Source organism: Triturus cristatus, chromosome 6 (genome assembly GCF_964204655.1).
Source record: "Triturus cristatus chromosome 6, aTriCri1.1, whole genome shotgun sequence".
Taxonomy (NCBI): Eukaryota; Metazoa; Chordata; class Amphibia; order Caudata; family Salamandridae; genus Triturus; species Triturus cristatus.
This window is the reverse complement of record NC_140589.1, coordinates 671642712-671669627: the sequence shown is the minus strand read 5'-3', so window position 1 is coordinate 671669627 and position 26916 is coordinate 671642712. Positions and strand designations below refer to the sequence as shown.

General features: G+C 42.5%; 1 protein-coding gene across 1 annotated transcript in view; it reads left to right on the top strand.

Moving 5' to 3' along the window:
* Positions 1 to 26916, top strand: part of PM20D2 (peptidase M20 domain containing 2) — a 141938-nt gene that overhangs the window by 17463 nt on the left and 97559 nt on the right. Inside the window, exons 2-3 of the mRNA XM_085611174.1 lie at positions 10550 to 10698; positions 16986 to 17128. Of these exons, the coding sequence (XP_085467300.1) occupies positions 10550 to 10698; positions 16986 to 17128 (292 nt within the window). The remainder of the gene's footprint in view (positions 1 to 10549; positions 10699 to 16985; positions 17129 to 26916) is intronic.

Genomic DNA, 26916 nt, shown 5'->3' with positions numbered 1-26916 from the left:
CTGTCCCATCCCACCTGAGTGCGATACACCGCCGGCGCAAGCGCAAGCGCCCACTCCTCAGCATACACTTCAGCTTGGTCCTTAGGCACTGTGTGCGCAAAGGACGGGAGGATTACTTCCTCCCCTCTAGGAGCCTCTAAAATGAAAGCTGGGGGCCAATCTGCCTCCGCTAGGAGGATATCATAGGTAGTGGTCAGATTATCCCAAAAAATCCCTTTTATTGTCCGTTGTATGTCACCCTCAATTAATAAGACTATTTCATAAAGTCTATCAGGGGGAGCCACTCTGGTGTCAGCTGTTTCCACAGTAACCGAAATATCAGTTGCTGTCACCGCCAGAAATGGACGCAGAGCTTGACGGACTATGGTAATTTCCGCTGCGCTGTCCAGGAGCGTCAGCGCCCATGTCCGGTTCCGAAGCTGTGTCCGCACTATCTGAGGCATACCTTGCCGTCAGAGCCGCCACTTTCTTCTTCTGAAACGGAGGTCTTTGTCGTGCAAATTCGTCCTGCTTGCCTTTACCCTCAGTCTGTCGGGGCTGGTCACGCTGTTGTGGAGCACCCCGACCTTTGCCACCGCCTCCGCCACCGGACTGTGTAGCCGATGTTTCCTGTGAAGAACGAGGAGAGCGCTGTTCAGAAACCTGAAATCTATCAGGAGACTTTATAGCAGCACGATCGCGCAGATCATAAGTGCGTTCACTACTAGACTGTACGGGAGAGGCAGGCCGAGAGCCCTGTTTCTGCTGCTGCTGCTTCCCCTGTTGTTTAACCTGCCATTTTTGTTTAGGAAAAAAGGGCCGGTTGTCCTTACCAGACGTTTCTGCCTTACCCTGCTGCTTTAGATCGGGATTCTTTATGACAGGCTTAACTCCTAAAGAGCTACGACCCAAATCCCGATATGCCTCTGCGATTATTTTCGCAAATTCCTGCGGTTTGTCCTCCTCAGGAACTCGTTTCAGTTCATTACAAACCTGGAAATGCAAAGCATCACCCTTCAGGTTACCAATTATCATGGTAGCCACCAGGTCAAATTGCCCGAGGAGCCGCATCCCTAACTCTATCGCAGACTCCGCACCATGGTTCTCTTGAACTCTTTTGATTACGGAGGGCAGCTGCAACATAGACGGAGTGCCATAGCACTGCGCGTACGTCGCTGCAAAGACCTTGCCCCAATTTGTACAATCGTCAATGTGTGGGACCAAGTCCTTCGGCAAACTAATGGTGAGGATCCTGTGTTTCTCCACAGGTGAAGTATTCGGATAAACCGCTTCTATTTGGTCAAATTTCTCAGCAAGCCAAAAGGGGAAATCATCCCTAGTAAGGGGGCGCTTGCCCATAACAGAATTGACCATAACAGGACTAATGACCACTGCGTGATGATCAGTAGGCTGTCCCGCAACAGCAGGCGCCCCCGCCTGCATATTGCGCGACACATACTGCACCAACGCCCTATATACCGTAATTAGGGCAGTGTGTAGTACACGCAACTCAGCCACCGTCACCGTGAGGTAACGGGGATGATGCGTAAATCCGGCTAGTACCGGCCAAGTGGCCCCTGCAATTGATAAAGGGCCCATTCTCGGCGGTATAACCACATGGGGAAGGGCGCCATTAAACCAAATAAGATGCTGCCAAGCAGATATTGGTATTTCCTGTGTCCTATACGGCGTATAGTTCGCCGGCACTGCAGCGGCAGTGTAAGAATGAAAGGTGTCATCATCCCCCACCGCTGGAATCGTCACCCAAGAGTAGAACAACTCATAGGGATGAGCCGCATCGGCTCCCACCACAAAGATGACGTTCATACCAGTGTCCGGTACCCCATACTGCGTCAAATGACGTTTTAGAGCCGCACGGCTATGCGCCGCAATATCCACCGACATTAGGACAACACACGTGAAACTATCAGTAGCACAAGGGTTCACTAACCTTTTTAATTATCAAGCTTGAAAGAACCTATATCAATAGACCTAGGTAGGTTTAAATCCGTCAGACTTGTTATCCGGAAACAAGAATGAGGGAGTTGTGGACAAACGCGAGCACTACTAAGGCGTTTCAACTCATAGACCAAACGTTAGGTGCGCCATGTTGCAGGGATTCTGCTTATACACAGAACTATGCGTAGAACCCCAGGACCTCAGTGAGTTGTGGTGTACCAGAAACTCACCTCAGAACCCAGAACCCAGTATCCGGCTAGCATAAGTGTCCCATTCGTTATCCGAGATTTAGCTCGGAGGTCCCAATGAAAAGACAACCCAGAACACGCGACTCAGTACATACTCAGGAATGGTGGGAATCGGAAATACCTGTTCGTATATTATTCTCACATCAGTCCACAACAAGAATCAACAGAGACACGGTGAAAATAAAAAGAGTTTATTTTTATAGACCACGTGTCCTAATATGCAGTACTTTGGCTAATACAAGCAGACAAATGATTAAAATCAAAACCATCAACATAGTTACAATTCCATAGAATATAAAAGGGGTGATCATGTTATAATGACAGTGGATACTACCACTTTCCCTTTACTAATAGGCTAATATTATTATTAGACTAACAGAAGGTCTCTCAGGCTTGAATAGGGGACCCCATACCTCAAAGATCAGCTTAGTGAAATCACATCACAGGAGCATCAGGAGACTTCTCGCAGGAAGGCTCGTCTTCGGTCTGAATAATAAACATGATGTCCGTGATATTAAAAGCACCAACTTTCAGGTATGTGCAGCTGCTCGTGTGTTATGGCTAAATAGTGGGTCGATCAACCTAGAGTGGAAAACATGCATTGTCTAACAACTCAGACTGTTTGTCACATCGTGTGCAGACCAAGGTCGCTTCGCAGAGCCCGGGATGGTAACAACAGATTGCTCTCGTGTGAGGCAAAACTCGAGTCAGCAGTTCGTTTAAGCAATAACATGTAAATGCAGTGTCGTGTGCAAAAGCAGCAAGATGGCTTTCTAACTTCTAACGCGGTTATGCTAACTTAACAATGTATGTACGTATTAAGGGAGTCCTTACTACAGTAGGAAATACAACACAATAAAAACCACTCCTATTTATAAAAATTGAGAATATTTTAATGGGCAAAATGACAAAAATCCAATCGGGGAAATCAGAGGTCTGAATCTTTGAATGTTTATATTAAAAATGAGGCCAAAAAGCGTTAACCATGTGCTAACCACGGTCATCTGGTTGGGCTTGACTGATGCCTAGACACAAGTTAAGGCCGACCACGAGGGAGCATGAATCGGACACAGAAACCAAGTTTCCGGTCGGGGGTTTTACCTCCTGGCTTAGTCTCTTAGCGGTGCAAGGCAGCAGGCTGTGGCATAGGTGGGCTCCATGCAACCAGATAGCCATTTGATGAAGTCACTGTGTAACCATTGGCTTTGTTGGGAAAGCTCACTACGGGACAAAATCAGACTTTGTGCCCAAGGAAGGTCAGTTGCTGGCTGGATACTTTTGGCGGGGCAAGGATGGAAGCTGTAGCTGAACATGGCATCACAATGCCAGATAGCCACTCCGTTATGTTCTGTTGAAATAAATTTGCTGCTGTGGAAAAGCTCTGAGCAGGTGGAACATGAATCATTGGCTCAGCGGCAGCACACGTTCTTCGTATTGACTTAACAGGTTTATCCAGGGGGCATATAGTAGTGAGTTGTTCAAAAAGCAGCTTTTGAGCAAAGCACGCATGATAATTCAAATACTGTCATTTTGGTTGTTTCAATACAATTTAAAAACGTCACTCCCTGTGGATGCCAGTGCTGTCGGCATTGAAGGCTGTGCTTTCCCAGATGCATGGGAGGGTGGAAAGGACTGTGGCTTTTGGGTCTCACTCATTGACAGAAGCCAAAACGGATTACTCTGCCATTGAGTGGGAGGCATTGGCTACCCTATCGCCGACCAATCACTTTTGCACCTTCCTTTGGGGAATGAAAATAACACTCCGGACAGATCATAACCCATTCTGTAAGGTGTTGGGGCCAAATGGGACCAAGTATTGCTCAGGACGCCTAGCTAGGCTGGCAGTTAAAATGCAAGATTGTGATTGTAGTATTGAGTTTATTTCTGGTTGGAAGAACAAAGTGGCAGACTGCCTATTAAAGTTGCCTGATAAAGCTGTTGTTAAAGGTGACTTGCACACGTAGGAGGTTGTTGCGGATGTAGAGGATATAGAGGATACTGTGGAAGATGTGCGTAGAAGAGTTACAATAGAAGAGTGGACAAGCAATGGATGAGGAATCTAAGGCAGTGACAAGAATGATTAAGGAAGGAGTTTGAAGGGAGAGCATGCGTTTAGATACTGTCAAGCTGTATCATAAGGTGGTTGAGGCATTGTGTTTGAGTGGGATCAAACTCATTGTGAGGGGGGGAAAGGTTTGTACTTCCAGGTGCAGTAAGGAACAAACTTTGCGGTTAGCGCATGAAGGTCACTCGGGGCAGACATTTACACTGAAGAGATTGGAGGAGACATTTTTCGGTGGCCCATGATGGACAGTGTTGTCAAGCAATGTGTAGAGATGCATGTCAGAAGCAGATTTTGTGTGGGAAAAGATTAGCCTAGATTGGCTTTTTGAATTTTTGCCTGAACAGCAGAGGTTTGCTATTGTCCTAGTAGATGCAAAATCGAGGTGGTTTGAAGTGATATTTATGAGGAATGTGAATACAAAGGCCACCTTTGCTATGCTTGAAGACATTTTTAGTAGAGAATTTATACCTTCTAAACTTGTCACGGACAATGGCAAGCAGCTCACATCCTACGAGATGAGAACATTTCTGGAAGGTGTTGGGGTAAAGCACTGTTGCAACTCTTTATATAACCCTCAAAGTAATGGTCAAGTGGAAAAGGTAAACCACTTGATCAAAGGGACTATGGAATTAGCTAGTGTTGGACTTGGCCCTTTTTGCAGGGTAAGTTGAGAACTTTTTGCCTTCCTCCTGTATTTTTCTGACCTGCTTTTGTTGGTTTTATGCCTCTGGGCACTTTACCACTGCTGTTAACTGCTAAAGTGCATGTGCTCTCTCTTGGAAACATGGTAAGATTAGTCTACACCTGTTTAGCATATTTAATTTACCTGTAAGTCCCTTGTACAGTGGTATCCAATATACCCAGGGCCTGTAAATTAAATGCGATTAGTGGGCTTGCAGCGCTCCTTGCGCCACGCGCCGTAATATCTTTTCAAACCTGTCTCAGGCCTCTGCTTCTGCAGGGCCCACATGCGCAGTTTACTGCCGCAGTGACGTGCCTTGTCAAGTTGTTGCCACGTCTGCAACACCCCTCTACTACATAGAAGTCACCCCTAAGGTAGGCCTTAGCCAGCCCTATGAGCAGGGTGCTGTGTAGGTAAAAGGTAAGACATGTGCCTCAAGTGTGTGGCATGTCCAATTAGTGACAAACAGCCTATTTGGTTTCTCATTGCTGTGAGGCTGTCCTCTCATAGGTTTGCATTGGGGATTCCCTGATATGTGCTTCAGTGGTAATCTCTGGTATGAGAGGGGTAGCGTGGCCATTTTTGGTATTTTTGGAATAGTAGTGATAAATCCTGCTTATTGGTGAAAGCAGATTTGTCATTACTATTTCATCCTCGGATCCACCGCCTCCGCATGGGACAACACCTGGTGGCCCCCTGCCCTCGGAAACCCACCCACCCCTAAGAACCATGCTTGCAAACTCTGCCTCCTACTCGACTCTTCACTTGCAATGAACTGCCAGATCAATGCTGTGTCCTCCACATGCTTTAATACTCTTTGCATATTCCGCAAGACCTTCAAATGTGTCCCCTCCGACTCCAGGAAGACCGTCACCCACGCACTCATCACCAGCAGACTGGACTACGGAAACGCGTTCTATGCCGGAATCAACAAAACACTGCTCCGCAAACTCCAGAGCAAACTCCCCCACCACATCAGACATCAGACGAAGCCCGACACTACACTTAATCAGAAAGGATCTCAAGACCTGGCTCTTCGGATGACCACAGAGCTGCTCGAACTCCCCCCCCCCCCCCCCCACCCTCACAGGTGAGTAGCGTGCTCCAAAAATCCCTGTGTGATTGAGAAATGCCACTTTTAGAAGTTGGCATTTCTGTATGCTTATGAGGTTTTGTGCCCTCCCTAGATATGTATTCGCCATCTGGTTTTGACTGACAGGAGAGAGGAGTGAGACCAGGGTTGTTGAAGTTTTGGGGTCCCTACAGAGTGATGGTTGTTGAACGAAACTGAATGAAGTTGGACAATGACTCAGACGTGGAACCTGAGAAGAGTGACTCTGTTCCAGAAAGGAGGTGAAAGTCAACCAATGCTGGATAACGCTTGTAGATCTTGTTAAGGGTGGATGGTGATGGATGATAGTGACTTTCAAGCAAGTACAGCTGGTGAGAGAGAGTTTGCCAGAGAAGCTCAGGTTGCCTGGAATGGCAGTGATACATGTGATAATCAGGTGGTGGTAAGATGCAGACCACAAGGTTGGTTACGGGATTATGTGTGTGGGTAGTGGGGTTTTAGTATTGTTGGTTGAGTTGTGGTATGTTATTTCCCATATATATCTTGTGGTTTCCCTGTTTGCTGTTGCCATGTCTGAAATTGCTCCTCATGTGTCTGTTCTGTGTTTGTGAAGGGAACGGGATGTGTTATAATATGTTTAGCTTTGTGTGTTCATACTTGCATCATCTTTTAAGGGGATGGGATGTCCTTATGCGAGAGTAGCTTTGTGACATGGTAATGTTTTGAGGCAGTTGGGAGAGAAGCTGATGGTGTCGGTCTTATCGGGTACAGGATTTTATCTGTGAATAAACTTGATGCGTGCTTACTACTGTATCCTTTAGACCTATTTGGAAGGAGATATATAACAGAATACCAAGTTCTCAAACTGGAAAATGACTGTCAGTATTCCGGGAGGGATGTGAAGAATGGTACGAGAACAAACCGGACCAGGAGTAATGAATATTACCAGTAAGTAATTGGAACATTACCACCATGTCCGGCTGTCTTTGCCTATTCATTGCTTATAAAGAATACCAAAGCAGTCTAACTGACCTTCATATCTTGAAACAACAGACACACAAACCACATTTGTTTGCTGAAAACATTTATTGAGTTATTATAAAGAGACCTTCTTAGGAAACCACAGAATTCAACACTGTAAAACCATAATTCATATTGTCAACCAAACCCTTTTGAAGCCTTTAATGCTTTACAAAAGTATTGGGGGCTACCTGAGAAATCTGGGATAGATTCTCCTTTGAGTTTGGCCCAAGAAATTGAAACTCCCGTGGTAGAACAACCCTGAATGCCACCTGGAAGAGGGGTGCCATACAAGGAATAAGCTAATAAAATTGTCTGCTTTATCCATCTAGTGATGAAAACTAAAGAAGCCTGTTCCACCCTTTTACATTAGGGCTCCAGGAAGTATCTGGGCGATCCACAGTGGGGAGAAGTATGCCCTTCACAGCATATAAAATTGGATACGTTTAAGTCGGGTATTTTGTAATACTTCTGTGGGATATGCCAGCACTTTATCCCACTCCTTATCATGAAGGGGATGGGCAAAATCAAGGGACTCAACCTGGTGTGCGTTTGCCCCACCAAGGCCATTGTGAGCCATCTGATCAGTTGGAGAGCAACCTATGTGTGTGTAGGGCTTGCAGTAACCTAGTTCTGGTTCCAAGTCTTGTACGGCGTAGGTATCCTTTACGGTGCCCTTTAGGACGGCATAGAGGAGGAATTGAGAGATATAAAACGTAATGTCCTACTTTCTATATTAAGTGCAACCTCCCTATTGGCATGCAGGGCCTACTTAGAGGTGACTTACACGTATTAAAACAGACTCTTTAGGCCTGACAAAAGGTTTGTTTTGCCAGGTCGAATTAGCAATTTTACAACAGCCTACCCAGTCTGTAGGGGCCAGACTGAAAACATGGCTTTCATTGTCACTTTAGTGGTGACCGCTCAATGTGTGCTTCAGTTCACAAGTGGCATTTAACTTACAGGCCATAAAACAGGCCAGATACTAGGCACTTCATAGGTAAGTTAAATATTCCAATGAGGACTCGAGCCAACTTGAGATGTTTTTAGGAGTCTGAGCACATATACTGGGCACTGGACAGGCGAGTCATAAATCCAGCAGCAAAATCTTGCAAGAAAATGGGGGTGACTACGCAAAAAAAGAATTTCCCTCCACTCTGGCACAAGTTTTTTCCATTTCAGCTGTTCAAGATTCTCTGTGAACGCTTTTATTTTATTTTTACCACAAAACCTGGACCTTTCTTCGTTAAGACCTTGTGGGTTTAAAGAAAGAACTCTTATGTATTTCTAGTCATGGTAAACGTGTGTATTTCAGCCACTTAGTTGTCAATGAATAGTTTGAGGTACCTGAGATGAATGATATGTCCTATTTCTTTTAGACAAAGCACGCATCACCGTTTGTAGTTCACAACAGTGTTTCTGAAACATTAGCACTGCACAAGTTTATTGAACATAAAACCACAATGCAAACTCATCTGCATGTGTTTTTAAAAACTATAGTATGCAATACTTTTGGTATGCGTCTATACAAATCATGCCCACTGAACAGAAGAACACATCTAAAACATTAGCAAAGCCATTATGCCGGGCTTGTAATTCGGAATATAATCCTCACTCTGGAAATGCCTGGTGTCCAAGGAACACGAGGCAGGTAGAGCATGGGAGTGGAGCTGCTGAGCATCGGTCACTGAGCCTTTGTTTCTGCTGTCTGCTGTGCCACATTCTCTGCACAGATAGTCCACGAACAGACTGAAGGGGCAAAGGGAAGGGAGAGTGGGCATCGAAAGAGTAAAGGGGACAAGTGACAGTGAAGGCACTAGAAAGATGGGACAAGACAAGAGTAGCACCTGCGTCCCACTCTAGTCCTGACAAATGAAAAAAAAAAATCTCTGCTGTTGTCAAATAACATTTCGAAAAACGATCTGTTTGTGCGAAGAATGTATGTGTGAAAGAATATGACAAAACGTGATGCTTGATTGTAGTTTTCAAATGTAAAATGGCTCCTGATGTTATGAAATTCAAGCACTTCTTAGGACGATAAATGACACTAGATAGTCCATAACATTCTGGTGGGAGAGAAATACTCCTGCTTGGATGATGTGATTGACAGTGTCTTCCAGAAATGACTGAAGAGGACTGAGACAAAGAAGTTCGTGCGTGTCAGAAAGAGCCTGACCTAAAGTTTACTTTGTTACATACCATACGCAAACCTTCTGCTGCACTGTGTCCCTAAATAGCTTTTTTAACTCTAAAAAATTATAGAACTTTTTGTCATCAAGTCAACTACATTTAGGCTCATACTCTTTAGCATGTCAGGCCCAATTCACCCCAACAATCATTTATTTTCACCTATATGTTTACTCTTACATTTGGAGTAAAGCTAGGAATTTGTTTTCGTTCACATTTACACATGCATCAGTGCACATGCTGTACCTTCACATTGACCCATGTGAATGCGAATGAAGTGGATTTGGTCTTACCAGCATTTTCTTTTCTTTTGATTATTATTTTTTTTTTTGCATGGATATGGATATATACTTTCCACTATGTCACGACCAATTTTCGGGGCGCACCTTCCTCATTCACACCCTGCTTTCATTTACTCCTGCACTTTGAAAGAATCAAATCACAGACGGTTTCCTGTGTTGAAATGTAGTTTGCAGAAGTTTATGCAAGGTTAGAAGTTTGTGGATTTACATCAACTTTGCAAGGTATTCCCGTCCTGAAACGCCCACTCCCCGCCCTTGGAACTGATTTGCTTATACACAATTTTAGACCATGCTGATGTACTGTTATCTGTGAGTAAATTCCATATTGTGTGAATACACAACAAAGCTAGGTTTCTATTCGGTAATCCAGGTAAATGTCTTGGTGGATGTGGCTAGTTCTATGAAAATTGCTGAAATTCTGCTAGCTTTATTTATATATATTTTTTACCAGTGACTTTGGTCTGACGATGCTTGCTCATTAGTGACTGATTTCCAATAGGAAATGTTATGTTGATGTACTTGTGTTGTGCATTATGTCATCAGAAGGTTTCTTCACGGTGTGACACAAACTACTTGGGGAATTGGAGCTTTCATGTAAATGACCTCTCCACTGTTTAAGGCCAGCAAAAATGTACTGGATGGTAGCGCTGGACTAGCAGGATGCCTGTTTTCATATATTCATCCTGCCTGCCTATCGTCGCTTACTTCGGTGTACCAGTAAAATTTGGCATCAATACATTATAAATGAAACTTCATTGTGATACTGGAAATAGTATTAATGAGCTGGAAAGAACTAGGGAACCCAAATAGTGACATAGCGTGCCAAGCAGGATTGGAAGCGGCTTTGCGAGCACGCCCATCATGTTTAATAGGCCTGTTGCAGGAACACAGAACATCTTCTGGACGGTAGACCAGCTCTGTTATTAACCCTGTGAAAGACACTGTTAAACATTTTGTCTTTACTGACCATGTAATGCGTTGAGTTAGCAGATGAGACTTGTTCTGCTTATAACTATTGCTGTTGTCTCTCTCTAGATAATAGTTTTAGGAACTCCGGCTGAAGAAGATGGAGGAGGGAAGATTGACCTTGTAGAAGCTGGTGCATTTCAAGAAATGGATGTTGTCTTCATGGCACATCCAGGACAAGAAGATGCCCCGTTTTTGCCCGATTCTGCTGAACACGAGTAAGTTTTAATGGAGGTAGTAAGAATGTAATAAGACGCCAAGGAATGCTACAAGGGAAACGGGATGGTCTGTTCATTCAGTTCACTTTTGGTTGTAACCACTTTGGGTATAACCACAACGTTTTAAAGAGATACCAGGCGATTATGAGAGTATTTAGATGAATTTTTTTCTATTTTAGATCTTTTTTTTTCTTTTTCACCATATTATATTTTATGTTCTGTTAAAGCAGTCAAAAGCAGCCACATCAAAAGGCAATGTCGTGTAAATTGTTTAAACAGAACAATAATCACATGCATCATTTTAATTGTGTTTTTTTCTTCTATTTTTTCTTATTTTTATTTTATTTAATACGGAATGTTGTTTGAGCTTTTCAGTCCAATTATCTTTTTTCAATTTTCAAGCAGTCCTTAAATGTAAATGTCATTTTATTAATAAGACTGTTTGACTGTATAATGCACTCATAAGGATATTTGTAGAGGACGAAACATTTCACCAAGGCGGCCTTGGAGAACCAAAATATTTCTCACGTCAGCCAGTGGAACCAAGAATGCTGGAAAAAGTGCCAAGGCCTAATTCGCAAAGCTTATCGGAAGTATAGATTGGACCTAATTAAGTTTTAACTCGTGCATTCATAGTTTATGCCAGATTCACAAAGTGGTGAATGCGTGCAAATACATGCATTCTATATGTACATTTATTTAAGACTAACCTGCGCAGTCAGAGCAATATTGGGAATGGCAAGGAAGTTAAATGCAAATCACGTGTGCACATAGTCTTCATCTAGTGGGTATTCACAAATATTTGCAATATGCTTCTCTAATGAGGGAATCATTTAATTCATGAAATTCACAGAATTTACTGAGTCCTCTGAGTACCGCTACATAGGTGGAAACACTTTCTACTTCTAACCTCTTCTTGAAAGGTTTAGGTGTTAATGCTGCTGTGCATGTGTCCATGAATCATACAGAAAGCATTCCCCTCAGAGTATGGGAGACACTTGAGGTTGTGTGTGACTATGGGCCATATGTGCAAAGAATCTGAATTGCAATTTCCTAATTGTAATTGTAAATATTACTGAATCACAATGAGGGAATAGCAATTCCCGGTGTAAAAACATACACATTGTTGATAGCAATTCTTACATCCTTACATCCTATAATGTACAATCAAGTGGAATAGCTGAGGGAAAGGTATAGCACAGTGGAAAAAACATAAGGTGAAGTAATTACTGGTAACATTTACTGCAATTTAAGGTTAAATAAAACTATTACGTAAATGTTTGGCTAATAGATAAAATCACAGATATTCTGGTCTTGATAACATAGGGCGACCTGGATAAATGTGCTACTACTGAAATATGCTGCATTTAAATAAGTATTTGCTTCGATTTGTACCGCATGCTGTATTTGCTGTCCTTTCAGACAGAGGTCTAAACTTGACCTTCAAAACCCTTAAAATAAGCCTTTCCTTAGTCTGTTTGACATCTGAGGGGACCACAAAAAACACAGACTGCTGAAGCCCCCTCTTCTGGGGTGAATCTGCATCAAGCACTCCTCCTGTGTAACAGACAAGACCACATAAGCACCATTTGAAGTCCTCCAAAGCGGCATCTTAGCTAGAGGAATCGGCCTCCACCTGACGCTGCTATGACTTTTATGAGGCAGACTATGAGAAATTCCAGTAAAGGTCCCCAGCACAGTTGCAGATGGACCTTATCAAGAACTGTCGCCACATGGTGACATGCGTTTTATCACAGAACCATCTTCCACCTGCACATCAGTCCCCACCAACCCCTCAGAATGTTCCTCAATAAATGCCTAGCCTAGAAGCTCAAAGCAAAACCAAAGGGGATGATGGACGAAGTGTTGAACATTGCAAGCACTCACCCTCCGTCAACTGATCTGGGTTTAATCCATCATCATTCTTTAGCTCACTCCGCCACCCCAGTTCAGACATGGCCATATGCAAATCAGTCTGACCCTGTGCCTAATGGGAACAGTCCAGCCCTGAACTGCCAACAGCTCAACAGCTAGCTGCTGCAGCGTCACCCTCACCTCTGATGCCGCTACCGAAGAATCCCCCTTTGCCTGATTTGCCAACAAACCCTTTGGAGGTAGACCCATCAGATGAAAACCAATACTCGGTTATTGAGAAAGAGCCTTCATATTTTTCTAGACCCTGAGGAGAAGAGTGGGATGAGTATATCGTCCCATTAGCACATCTGCCCATACCTCCATTAGACTCGCCATCTGGTGAGATTGACAGGTTTCATATCCTTCTTGAGAAAGTGCCTAAAAGATTTGACCCTCCAGTGACCAGCAGGGAGAAAGACTGCTTTCTACATGATTTTATAGACTGAAAAGGAATCGAGGCAATATTGATTATTGATCATCTCTGGCAAGAGCTTACAATTAATACAGATGCCAGCGATGGTTGCCTCCGCATGATCCCCCATACTTGAAAAGGTATAAGGCCCCAACCTGCCTTATTATCCTCACGGAGGCAGATTCAATAGTAGCCACCTGGACCCCCCCAGGGCTTCGATGGCCATTTGAACACCCCCCCCCCCTGTGTCTCCGGTGGCCGCGTGGACCCCTCCTGTGTCTCCGGTGGCCGCGTGGACCCCCCCACCCCCGTGGCTCCGGTGGCCACGCAGAACCCCTTGTTTTAACCACATAAATCAGATTGGGATTATACGCTTAGTTGCAAAAGGAAGATGGGGATGGGTTCTGACAGGGGGCTTAGTGTGGAACCAGGGATTCTTAGAGTCCACCTATCAAAAGGCTGTAGTCTGTGATGGGAAAATTGACAGACAAAGAAGCAACTGGTATAACAGGAGGAAAGGTGGAAGGGGGGTGGCAGGGATTTCCCCTACATAAAGATGGCATTTCAGACATCTGCAGTGGAGATCTGCTGTAGACCAAATCACTCACTTTCCCTCTTTACCATCTCAGATAAGTGGAGGCTTGAGCAAGGAACACAGGAGAGAGCAGTGGAGACTATGGAATGCCCTTCTTTTTCCATTTCATGAAACTGTAAACCCTATGACAAAACTGAACAAATGGAAATATATGGATCACCAAATGGTCATTGGAGGACTACTTAAGTGTGAAAAAGAGGGCTATATCACCCTTTTAAGAGACATTGAATGCTGATAATTTTTTTATGAGTGATAAAAGGGAGTGAGACTTTGGAACTATAACGATTACTATTTGCTTAGCTGGAAATAACGAGATTAAAGAATGCTGCAAGTATAGGTTAAACAGTTGTTTGTTATTGCCCTATTGTATGTGAATGCATTACGCTCTACTCTGGACAGAATTCACACTCTTGTTGACTGAAGTGCCATTTCGGTGTAAACATTTGCAATGCTCTTTAAAGACACTTGACTTAATGTAACGTCTTTGGGGGGCACATATATGAATATTAAAGCAGGCTTTCCTTTTTAATTTGAAAATACTCTGGAACAGGGACAAACATTTACTTTGTACAGAAAATCTACTTTATTTTATTTATATTCATGTGAAGTTCCAGGCTAATTAATGCTCTTGAATGTCTCTGGGGGGCAAAATGTTTTTTTTTGTGTTTATTGAGAAACCATAAGGAAAACATAGTAATCCACAGGCATCAGCTTATGTGGGTGTCTGCTAACCCGTCCAGTTCATTAGAGGAGAATATGAGATTTAGGCAAAGCTGCAGAAGCAGTGGTCGATCATATATATTGCATATGGCTAATTGTAACACAAAGCTAAACAAACATTAAAAACAATGGCAAATGGAACAAAGCTCTACATACAACTTGGTGTACTAAAAGCACACATCATGCGAGAATGCATAAGCCAGCAGTGATAGACAAGACATCCTATTAACAACATTGATCACAGTAAAGGACTGGGGGTGTTTCAGTTATGTATAGCACTAGATCATTGAATGGCGTTGGAGATCCTTCAGAGGGTTGTGTTTTCTTGCAGGTACAGGTCCAATTTGTTCCACAGTGGTCTAAAATTGCAGGTAGATGTAGAACATAGGAAGGTTTTATCTGCCCAACATGTGAGCAATAGCCAGGCCCACTGGGTGTGAACGTATACATTTCAGGCAGACTTTCATTCAAGCAGGGTCTTTGTTTTACCCATGGCCAATATAAGGGCAACATGGAGCAAATCTGACTCATTTAAATTGGGCATATAACACCTGTTGTAGCTGTGGCCGAGCCTAAATCCAGGTGTATCTGAAAAAATCTCATCAATGTAGGTAATAATTTACTTCCATAGGGGTGAGACCATTTACAGTGGCTTAGAAAATGTTTAAAGGGGACATCTAGTGTAGAGGAGAAAAACACATAACTCTAACTCTTTGCCCAGTCATGCATTTCTAACAAGCTCCTACAGAAGGCAGTCTACTGTGTTTGATGTCAGCCGTTTCTTTACATCCATTGTAACCTCATCCACAGCATGGCACCCTTAGGACTTCTCTGCTTTCACAGCATCTCCAGCATTTACTGTCAAACGAGATATCCAATATATGGAACCTGGAAATAGTCCAATAAGTCCTGTGGATTGACAGGAATCTACACAGTGACAGGACTGGCTTAACTTTTGAGATGAAAGAGGTGGCTTTTTTGCTGTGCCATTTTCTCTTGTTCTTTAGCAGGTCTGGTGATGGGTAGTTGTTTGCCATTCCATTGATCTCGCAACAAGGTGAGAAGTCTAGATTCTGGGGCGAGAGTAGTTTGTAGGTCTTTAACACTGACCATGTCTATGAGAATGCGAACTAACACCTAGGCCTTTAAAATGTGCATGACAAATTAATGTGTACCAGTTTCTTTCTCTGTAAAATAGAACAATATGGTGAGAAAGTTTTCATCTATCCTGTCTGTTGTATGTTTCCTAGCTAACAAGGTGTAACGTTTCCAAGCACAAACTCTGCAGCGTGCTTTGGCTAAAGTAAACATTTTCTGTTGTCACAGTATGTGACGCTTCCTTTCAGCATGATTTGTACAGAAAGAACGATGTGCAAAGAAATCAATGCAATGTATTTCAGAGTTATTTTACTTCTTGTGCAAAGATTGCATGAATAATGACTACTTGCACCCAGACGTTTAGTGTAATTATATATATTTTTAAACACATAGTATTTTATTTTCTTCACCAACAGAATTATCGTTGTGTAATATCCTGGGAAAACCACAAGCTAGCACAACTAGATAAGGGTAAAGTTCTTGGCACACACATAAGCAAAACCAAGCAGAGGTTCATATACATCAAGCCCATAGGAGCAAATCATGTTATATTTGCGAAACACAGTAGGATTGAGACACGGGATGAGCGCCCCTCCCTTCAAGAGTATCTATTATCTCTCACCACTCTTGCAAACCATCTTGCAGCGTTTCATCCATAGTATGTGTACCATTTTCATCATGATTTCTTCGGCCATCCGAAACCTCGGGACCAGGGAACAGCTTAGTGTGATTATATTTTAATGATACAAGTGTCTAGATAGAAGGCAGGTGAAAATGTTATTATTTTGTGCAAGATCCTGGTTCAGTTGCTGACAGAATGTTATGTATTTAATAATGTCTCAGTTATTCTGTAATACATGAATTGTGTGTATTGTTCAAAACACTAGGAGTACTCAAATGTATGGTCTCTTGATTCATTTTTGGGCTCATTTTGATCATTTTCTGTTTGGAATGTATTTTCCATTTGGCATGCTCACTAACTTACTTAGCTTAGTTGCTTATTTAGACTTCGAAGCTAAAAAAACCAACTTTACTTATTTTAGCGTATTTCCAGGTATACTGTAGATGTGATGTGCAAATAGTTCAGATCCCTCTGCTTGGTATTAATGCTATAGCTGTTTGAATATATTTTTTTAATTTGACAGGACCATAAGTTTTAGGAATCAATAAGAATCCAAATTCGGGAGATTGCACTTGCTTTGCAAGTCAGCAAAGCTTAGCCAGTCGTGAGCCTAGAGTTGCAAGATAACAAAGCATTAGTTTTTAATAAGTCTTTAGTCTAAGTCATAAGAGTTTGGAGTCATTACACCTCGCGGCTAAATATGAATTTGTATGGTTAATGTAGCTGGTTGGCTGATATTTACTTTTTACACAGAATTGCATTTCTAGGTAGCTTCATACATGATGTCTGATAATACAGATGGCTACTGCAATGTCTTGGGACATTTTGCAATCTGAATGTTATGGAGGAAGTTGTTGAGCTTGATGACCAAAAACATTTCTCTAATAAAATGTGAAGGCATTAAAAGTGATACTTTTATTTACTAGTGTTTCTGTGAAATATTATGGAAAAGCATCTCATGCTGCTGCATACCCATGGGAAGGAATAAATGCGCTAGATGCTGCTGTTCTTGCATACAGCAATCTCTCGGCCTTGAGACAGCAGATGAAACCAACATGGAGAGTTCATGGTGAGAGCTTTACTAAATAATTTTAAGTATTGAAAATAAAAACATATGGTGTGCCATCATGTCAGCATTTTATTTCACTGTGATCTAATTTGTATTATATGTGCAGAGTGTAACATACTATTTATTACCATTGTTGAGTGTAGGTAGGGGCATGTCTCATGAAAGGTTACACCTTAAGTTGGTCATACGGCCCCTCCTCTACCTCATCAGTGATAAAAATAGCCAATACTCTTTGTGCATTTGCATATGTGGTTTATGCCATGCTGTGTTTTTTACGTGCATTAATTGTAAATAACGTACCTAGGCAGAATGATGAATCTTATTTCTTCTGCTTCCTGCTGAAGCATGTATATTGTTCTGATATGCTAAATGACGCTGTAGAAGGAAGGCTCCGGGGGAATTAAGGGAAGGGGACAACTCATGCACAAGGGATTTTATGTTTTGGCACAGAGGTTAGTGCCACTAGATCCAAATACTATAATTGATATTTCAAGAAATGGACCACTTCACTGGAAGTAACTGGTTAACTCCTCACACAGATTTTTATAGATTTCTGCCTGCAACCCATCTGGACCTGCTGCTTTACCTGACTTCCCTGCCCTAATTGCGTTCCTGGTCTCCATAAGGGTAATGGTGTTGTTCATGTTTTTGTTACTGCTTTCACTGACCCTGCAGGGAACATCTTGGTCCAGCCAAACCTTTACATCCTCCTAAATAACTGCCATTGCCTCCTGGTATAGATCCCCAAAATATTTATGGAATGCTTCCTCGATTTCTTTACTGCCCATGAGGAGTCTGACCGAAATCACACAACTAATTCCTTTTATAAACCCTTTTAGTAGTTCACCCTCGGCTTTCCAGGATTGAAGTCTTCCACATCCCCCTCCATATTCGAAGTGGGCGAGTTTACTCGCTTGCCATCTTTTCCTTAATCTGTCTTCTACTACTCCCGCGAGTTCCATCCTTCAGGTTTGGACAGCAGAGGTTTGTAATTCTTCTATCTCCCTCTCCCCTGCAGCAGCTAATAGCTGCTGTTCCAGCATAATAGTACCTTCCAACTTACCTACCTATGCTCTAAACATTTTCCTTTTAAATGCTTGGATGGAAGTTATTCTTCCCCTCAAAGGCCTTATATGCATCCCATACAACCCCCAGTGGGGCGCTGTCCACATTTATAGAGAAGAACTCCTCAGTCTCCAATCTAAACTTTTCGGTGGCTACCTCATCTAAAAAGGGCACGGTCCATCATCCATCTCCTCTGCATTAAACTAGTGGATAGGGACAGAACTAATGTTACCGCAGAGTGATCTAATAGATGTGCTCCAACAGGCTTATTATCATGCAGACATTCCTTAATCTCTTGATCAATTAAAAAGAAATCAATTCTCTATTGATGCCCATATTTTTTGTTATTGTATGTAAACCCCTTCATGGCTCCCATCTTCTCCCTCCATATATCACACCACCCTAGCTGTTTAATAGAAGCTTCAATTAAAGACAGCATCTTACTGCTTGCGCCTGCTCTACTATGAACAGAGCGGTCCAATCCGCTCTCTAAAATCACATTAAAGTCTCGGGCCCAAATGACGGGGTCTGGGAAATTCAGCAACTCTGTCAGCAGTCTTCTGAATGGACTAGGGTCGTCTATGTGTGGGCTATAATGCCCAACCATGGTACATTTTTGATAATAGCATTTTAGTTTAACAATGACCCATCTGCCCGCCCTATCTACACTACTTTCCTCTATTGTAATATATATTTTTTTAAATCAGGGTAGCCACCCCCTTTTTATAGTCAACTGTTGACTGGTATAGATGGCCTTTTGAACCCAGCCTATAGACTTAAAAAGTTCCCTCATTTCACTGTCAGTCAAGTGTGTTTTCTGTAGAATATTAGCCTGGGTGGGGGCATTTTTCAAAAATTGCAGAATCCTTTCCCTCCTAGCTTTAACTATTAGACCATTCACATTCCATGATAAAATCTCAACCTGGACACTTTGACCATCACTAATTTTTGGTTTCCTAGTCTGGCTACACTTGGGGTGCCAAAAATAACAATTAGTCGAAGAGGACATCTTTTTTTTTTGTGTTTTCTCCCAATGTTCCCTACCCCGTGACCTCTGTCTCTCCCACTACCCCTAATCTCACCCACCGCAGAGAACCCTTCTTCTATTTTCTTCATGGCTAAAGCTTGTGGGGATCCCAAAGTCGGGAGAAAATGTATGCTTTATAATGCAGGGGCTTGTGCCAGGGCCCATTCTGCAGCATGGGCTTGTTTTACCTCTTCAGGGACAAGCACTGAAAATGATGGTAAAATTGCTTCCTCTCCTTTCGGGACTGTGTTTACAAACTCTGGGAGCCAATCGACCTCCGCCAAGAAAATGTCATAAGTTAATGTTAAATTTTCCTAGAATATTACTTTTAATAGTACGCTATATGTCACCCTCAAATTGTATAGTCTGTCTGGACGGGCAATGCGCTGATCTGGGGTTTCGAATTCTAGAAGTCTCTAGTTGCTGAGGCATCAGGAAAGTCTTGAAGATTCAAGCGAACTATTGTGACCTCCTGCAGCGCTGTCTAGCAGAGTAACTTGTTCTGAAGCAGCGTTTTCAGTATATGTGGCATATTTTGCTGAAATTCCTGCAACCTTCTTTGTGAATTGTGGTTTCTGTTGTGGAAGTTTTTCTTTCTTTTTTATTGTGATGTCAGACAAGCGTTGAGTCCTTTTCTGGTTTCACATGCTCTTCTTGTCTGTGCTCTGATCGCCCCCTGTCCCTAATTGTGTGATGCGTCCTGAAAGGAACAAGAAAGACGTGTATCAGTACACTGATACCTATCAGCCTGTTTAAATATCACGGTTAGGTAGATCGTAATGTTTTAACACCGTTACTGATCGTGCTGCCGGTTGGTGCCGCGGGATTTCCTAGATTTTGGATCCCGTACATGGGTCTGTTTACTCGTATCATTGAGTGACCCAATGAGATTTTCTTGGACTTTTCCAATACGTACTTGTCGATATATATTTACCTTTTGATGACCATCACCGTTATTTCGGATTATCGTACCAACTATTTGTTTAAGGAATATTTATGGGACTTTTTACACTATACGGTCTTTGTTGATTGCCAGAAATACTCCAATTCGCCCTGAAGAAGTTCTTGTGTTAAGAACGAAACGCTTTGGCTGAGGTTTTACCATACATATTTATTACAAGAATAAAGGAATTAGAAAGAACTTCATTTTGAACTTGGACTTTGTACTGGTGCACCTTCCTTTTTGTTTCAATCTTTTCATCTGGTTTCCAGTGGAGTCTTCCTACGGCGACCTCCGGAAGAATTGTGCATGGGACTTCCTTATATGTTGGTGTACTGGGATTGAGGTGCCGAACTAGGTGTCATCCGTAGTTACTTTTTGAAATGTTTTTCAGAGGACTTTGGGTGCGGAGATCCACCCCATGATTTAGCTTTCACCTTATTTTTTGTTTGTCTAGTGTTTCTTAGACTCTGGTGCTTGTTTGGTATTATCCTTTTCAGAACTATGTTTAAGCTGTGGATCATTTGGTCTGGCCCCCAAATTATGTCCACCTATAGGTGTCTGCAAACATTTTTGGTAACTCATGCACCTGATCCGCGACCTGCGCAAGTTGTTGCCATTTTGCCAATGCTACTGCTTCCTTGTTAATGTTACTTAGTATTATTGATGATACTATGGCAAAATTGCCAATTAGTTGCACCCCAAATCCATGGCAGGAGCCACCCTGTATTTGTTTTGCATTTGTTTTAACACTTCTAGTAAAACCGCAAGTGATGGGGCACCATGTGTTATGGTACATATTGCAGCAAAACATATCTCCCAAGTGGCACAGTTGTCTATGGCGCTCTGTCTTACGCACAAAATCCTCAATGGCAAGGCCCCTCCCATCTTTAAAGATCTGGTGACTCCTTACACCACTCTTAGACCTCTTTGATCCTCTAACGCTCATTTAACTCTGCCACCCAAGATCAAGAGAGCACGATCGGGAGGTCGGCGCTTTTCCTATAATGCTTCTAAATTGTGGAACTCCCTCCCTCTTGACATTCGTGCTCAGCCCAATCTGTTGGCCTTCCGAAAATCTCTGAAAACCTGGCTGTTCCCGTGAAACCCCTCCACGACTTCAATTGTACTCATTCAGCGCTGGGACGCTCACGGGCAGCCATGCGCTTTAGAAATCCAGTAACATTTAACATTTAACATTTAACAACCATTCCAAGAGGCAAGCACAAGGTGAGAATTCTATGTTTATCTTGGGGTCCAGTATGGGGAAACACTGCTTCAAGCAGCTTTTTCTCTTTTTTTGTGTGTGTGATCCAGAACGGAATCTCCTCTTGTCTGGTTGAAACTTTTCCCATTATGGCATTAATTGTTAGAGGACTAATTGCAGGCACAGCTAACTGTGGCAGCACACCTTCAACAGCACTTGCTGGGGCAGTTTTTATTGTACGTATAAAAACCTGCGCTTGTCATCTATGTAGGCTAACTAGATTATTAGAATATGTAAATTTGTCTAAATTAAGCAGTGCTAAATTTGGGTATGGTGTGTAGCCAGCTTATGCTGGCTATGTGGCCCCGTCATTATTGAGGGGTTCCTTTTGCATGTTTTAAGCATGTGCCAGGGCAACCTGTAACCAATTTTGGTTTTCCTGATATGTTAATGGTATTTCTAAATCATTGTAAGCTCAGTATGCATTGCATACCTTCTTCACAATAGTGAAATGTTTGTGTTACATTTTGTGCTGGGAAAGTGACCCATGAGTAGAAAACTTCAGTTCTATAAGCACTGTGGGCCTCCACCACGAATGTAACATCTCCATCCCTGTTTTGTAGGCCATATAATGTTAAGTGTGCTGTAACAGCACGTCTGCAATTAGCAGGAATATTAATTTGGTTTGCCAATGTAATAAATATAATTCAGAGAGGGAATAACTACAGCGGGGTATCCTTTTAAAGGTTCAAGCTTGAACAACCTGCAGACAATACTAGCTGCTTTGTAATATGCTGAAGCAAAATTATCCCTAACACCATGGACGTCTCCATCTAGAAGGTGATTGACACTCATAAGAACTTCTCATGTAGACCTGTTAAATAAGTACCTATTGTATGAATGTTGGCAGCACCATGTTATATGGTTCCCACTTAGATAGGACTAAGTATTTGGATAGCATGATGTCATAAATGTAGGGACTGAGTCCTCCACACTATCATAGTCCGTTGGCCTAATTCGTTAGCTATCTCACAGTGCCTCACCCCCACCCCTAAACTACCCAGGGTGAAAGGTGATTTGGCAGCTTCGAACATCACCCTCTGATCCCCAAGGGAATCATGGAAACCGATCTCATCCCTTTTGTTGGTTACTTATGCATGCCAAGATAAACACAAGGAAGATAAGAATGAAAGTTTTCAATACCTTTATTTTAAACAATCACAGTCTTATATAGAGAGAATAAGCTGCAATTATTAGGCTGAGGAAACAAATCAATGTAACAAGCATTACAAACATGGTGAACAGAATGAACAATCCAACCATGGCAGTGCTACTCTATATAGATGTATGTCGGTGTATTCCTACCTAGCCCTGCCTCTAATCTGAGAACATTGTAGTGGTACCTTCTGCCCGATCTCTTAGGATAACCTGAGACCCCATACCTGTGTAACTTGGTCTGGTGTCGGATTGGAAATCCCCCTCTGCAGGATCAGGATGGAAGATCGGCATTAGCATAGTCGCATGTTGAAAAGCAGCATTCGTTCAACGACCGTCCTGGCTGAAATGCCCATCTGACCCCTAAGAGGACAGTGCAGGGTTTATATAATAAAAGCTTACTGAGTTAAACGTACAGTACTGATGTAATGGTGAGTCTACATGTCAGAAGCTGTCTCCGAGCTGACAGTCGTAAGCACTAGGATATCTTGTACTGTTCCTAGCCTTGAATCCAAAGTGCAGATCATGTAGCAGGAGAGTCTGCCTCGTAATAGGCAGCATGTACACCGCCTTTTCAGAAGAATATCATGCATGCAAATGTATAAAAGAATCTAGCTAAAACATAGTCTGTTAATATGTAAAATATGAAACTAAAGGAAGAATCAAAGTGGGCCCCAGAGGCCATCATTACACTACTTCCTTGCGCATTCTATTATGTAATCAGTAAGTTGGGTAAAGTTATTTGGAATCACAATGACCACTCAGGTAGCAGGGAAAAGTGTGCACTCAGATTTTTGAAGTCGGAAATCTCAGCACACTGCCACCGTCTACCACAAAATCTGCCTCATTGTCTTCTGTAGTGAGTGCCTGCTTTTCTATGACGGTCCCAAACCACACCACTGGAGAGGGAGGCATTGCTTCACTACAGTGTGCGATTATAGACTGTTTCACAACTAATAAGATTAGTGCGGCTTGTTTCTCTGAGTGGATTGTGGATAAGCCAGGGTTTGTGTCCACGGTCTGAAGAGTTTCGGAATGTTGGGAAAAGAACAATGTGATATCTCTGGTTTACCGTATCCAGTACATCTTCCCAAAATGTTTACAGCCTTGGGCAGGGCCATACTAGGTGTAACATTGTGCCCCCTCTACAATACATTAGTTCCACTACGCTCGGCTTTCGCTTACTCAACAGTAAGAACTCATAGATATCTTATTACATGCTTGGTATGTTCAAAGTTGGCAGATCATTTTTCAAGAGATGTGAGTGGTCTCAATACTGATGACTTGGGAGGTGACACCCGGTGCTGCACCTGACAATACCAGAACCTTTCTGGTTCAGTTAGACTATATCTATCTGTTTGAATGATTTCACTACCCCCTTGCCACTTAAGTGCCCAGTTTTACAAAGCCTTTTTTCTTGCACATTGTGAAACCTTTGCTAAGGAAAGCCAGCTGAAAATCAAGATTTGAGCCGAGAGGTGTGAGTGCAGAAGGAGATGTAATGAATCCCTTAGAGATGCCCACTTTGCCCTAAACTCCCAATGTAACCTTAGTAACAGGCGATGAACACATCCCCTTATAACGAGATGAATCGTTCTGTCAAAGAACTGTCCAAAGAGATCATACGCTCAATCATGTGAGTAAGGAAATACCACTGTTTCTCAGTTTCCATGTGAAACAATTGCACCCAAAACAAAGTTGCGCCTCCCGAAGGTAGCATTGAATGTTATATACTGCACAACTCCATGTCGTGGGATGAGGGCCATTGTCTTCCTGTCATTTCTTAGTGCTCTTCTTTACAGATAATGTTCTCAATAAGCCGCTGTATATTTATGAGAAACAAGATGGTGATTGTCCTTAGACAGTATTGAAATAAACCTTTGGGCAGTGTGAATGTTGTGACTGCTGTCATTCTCAACCCCTCAGGATAGTCCTTACGTGTCATGACTGGAGTTCCTTGTCTAGATCTTTAAGGAGTGACAGGTAATTAAGCTGAACAATATTAGAGCTGGACTGGGTCAAGCCCCACACCTAGGTGTGTGGTGTATTTGGATGCCTACTGGAATGAGAACCAGGACTTTATTTCTGCTATTTGGTACGTTTCTGTAGCCTAGTCCAAAGCTTTGTACTTTTGAAAGTTCATTTTGAATGCAAGCTCTTGTATTATCTATCAAGTCCAGGCATGACGGGAGATCAAGGCTTATAAAGCTCTGAGATGAGCAGAAAGACACGGTCAGTGTACATCATATCTTTAAAGTTTTCCTTGCCCACAGTAATATATGAATCTTCTTGTTTCTTTAAAAATGGTTTGCCAAGGGCGTTCATCATTGATGTGAAAAGGAAAGGTGACCAGGAGTAGCTATTCCTGTCTTCTCCTCCTGTGAGCTGTGAATGCTTGTGAAATTCTGCCTTTTTCCATGACTCTACTAATTAGTGACCTAAAGCGAAGACTAAAACATCAATTCACACAGTCAAATGCATTTGCATTCGAGTATAAATGCATTTTCTTGCTACCCTAATGTGTTTTTTCTGGGTTTTAAACATTGTTTAATGTTCTCCTCTCCCTGGCTGTTTTTCGTGAATCTGGAATGATTTGGGCCTGTCCAGTAGGGAACAAATTAGCCCATTTGCGCCGCTAGAATGTTGGTGAAAATCTTCACATCTGTGTTAAGGAATTAAACTGGCTGATAAGAGCTGGAAAGGAATGGATTCCTACCCTGCTTTGGAATTTGGGTCTCCTGCATTGAGTGACTTTCGATTTACTACTCTGTAAAAGAGATGGAGGGGTACTACGTATCTGAGCTAGTACCATTTAGACTTTGTTTTAAAGAAAAATATAAGGAAGCTGGCTGTCCTTAAAGGCTTCTGTTTTAAATTTCAAGATGCCTACTATCACCTTTGTCCGCTTAATGCGCTGCAGTCTATCAGAATCCACATAGGTATCTGCTCTATGCCTTGCCACCGTCTATCTTCACATAGTTTCTGGTAACTGGACTGGAACACATGTAACGTGCCTTCCTCATCACTGTTCCTAGTGCCATTTGTGACCAGTATCCTCAAATGAATTATTTCTAACCCTTCGCAGATTGGCTAATGGCCTTGTTGCCCCCTACATAATATTTCAGGTCCACTAGAAGTAAGGAATATTCTTCTTTGTCCATGGCGAAAAACTTGAGTTCTAAATGTCACCACTTTCCTCATTTTCTGAAAAATGGCTCTCATTGCTGTAATTTTAGGTCTCTACATTTAGCTTCACACTAGGCCTTAATTGATGCTCTTAATTTATTATGTCAAGATGAGGTGTTGTTTAAAATGGCACACATTACAGCCTTCATGCATCCCTTCACACTCTGAGACCCTTCCTTCTGTGTCATTTTCCTTCAGGTGGACTTGTTTGTCAGCAGCTACAGATTTGTCATGCAAAAGATTATCTTGTACTCCATTCTCTGTGTCTCAACTTTGTGTCAATAAAATTTTGTCCGACAGAAATGTGTGTGGGGGTTGAGGTCCGAATTTTCTCAGCTTATGTGCCTCCCACCAGTAAATGGTCCAGACGTGCATACTGTGAGGATTTGGGTGTATTATATGGTATGGCTATGCAGCCTTACTGTGGAATACACTCTCAAAAACTGTCTTGTGGCCAGTCAGGCGTGTTTGAACAACCTTAAGCTCATCCCTGGTAGGTATGACTTCGAGCAGCAAGGCTTGCACAAAGGAACTTGCTTTAAAGCATTTAACAGTACCAAACAACAAAATAAGAAAGCCACACAACATGAAAAATGCAACACCAATTTATAAAAATAGATTATATTTATGAGTCCTTTATGAACAAAATCCACAGAGGTTTCCGGAGATACAGATTTTCAAAGGTTTTATCACTTTTCAATTCAACTGCATAACGAGCATTGGTCAATCAAACATGTTCAAACTTCTGAAAAGTTTGTAAAATTTAGTTCAGTTTGGCCAACCCAGCTTGGTTGGCCAAATTCGACAGGGAAAAGATCTGGGGGACCAAAGTGGTACATTTGGACAGTTATCTGGCCACCAGAGCTTTTTCTAGTCTAGTACTAGCCATTAAAATACGACCGCTATAGACGTTAATGGAGTGGTCCTGGTGCAGAGGTTGCAGGATGAAAAGATCCTCAAAGATTCTCCGGTTGCTGTGCAGTTGACAGGAGTGCCTTTGTGGTAATTCCTTGGTCCACGGGCCCTGTGGGGCAACTATGGCCACCGAGGTCCAGGTCGAGGCACAGTATTACAGCTTTGGATTGGTAAAATACGATTAAATACGATCCTAGCTAGAATATGGCACCTTTTTCTGAACCACTCTTCGG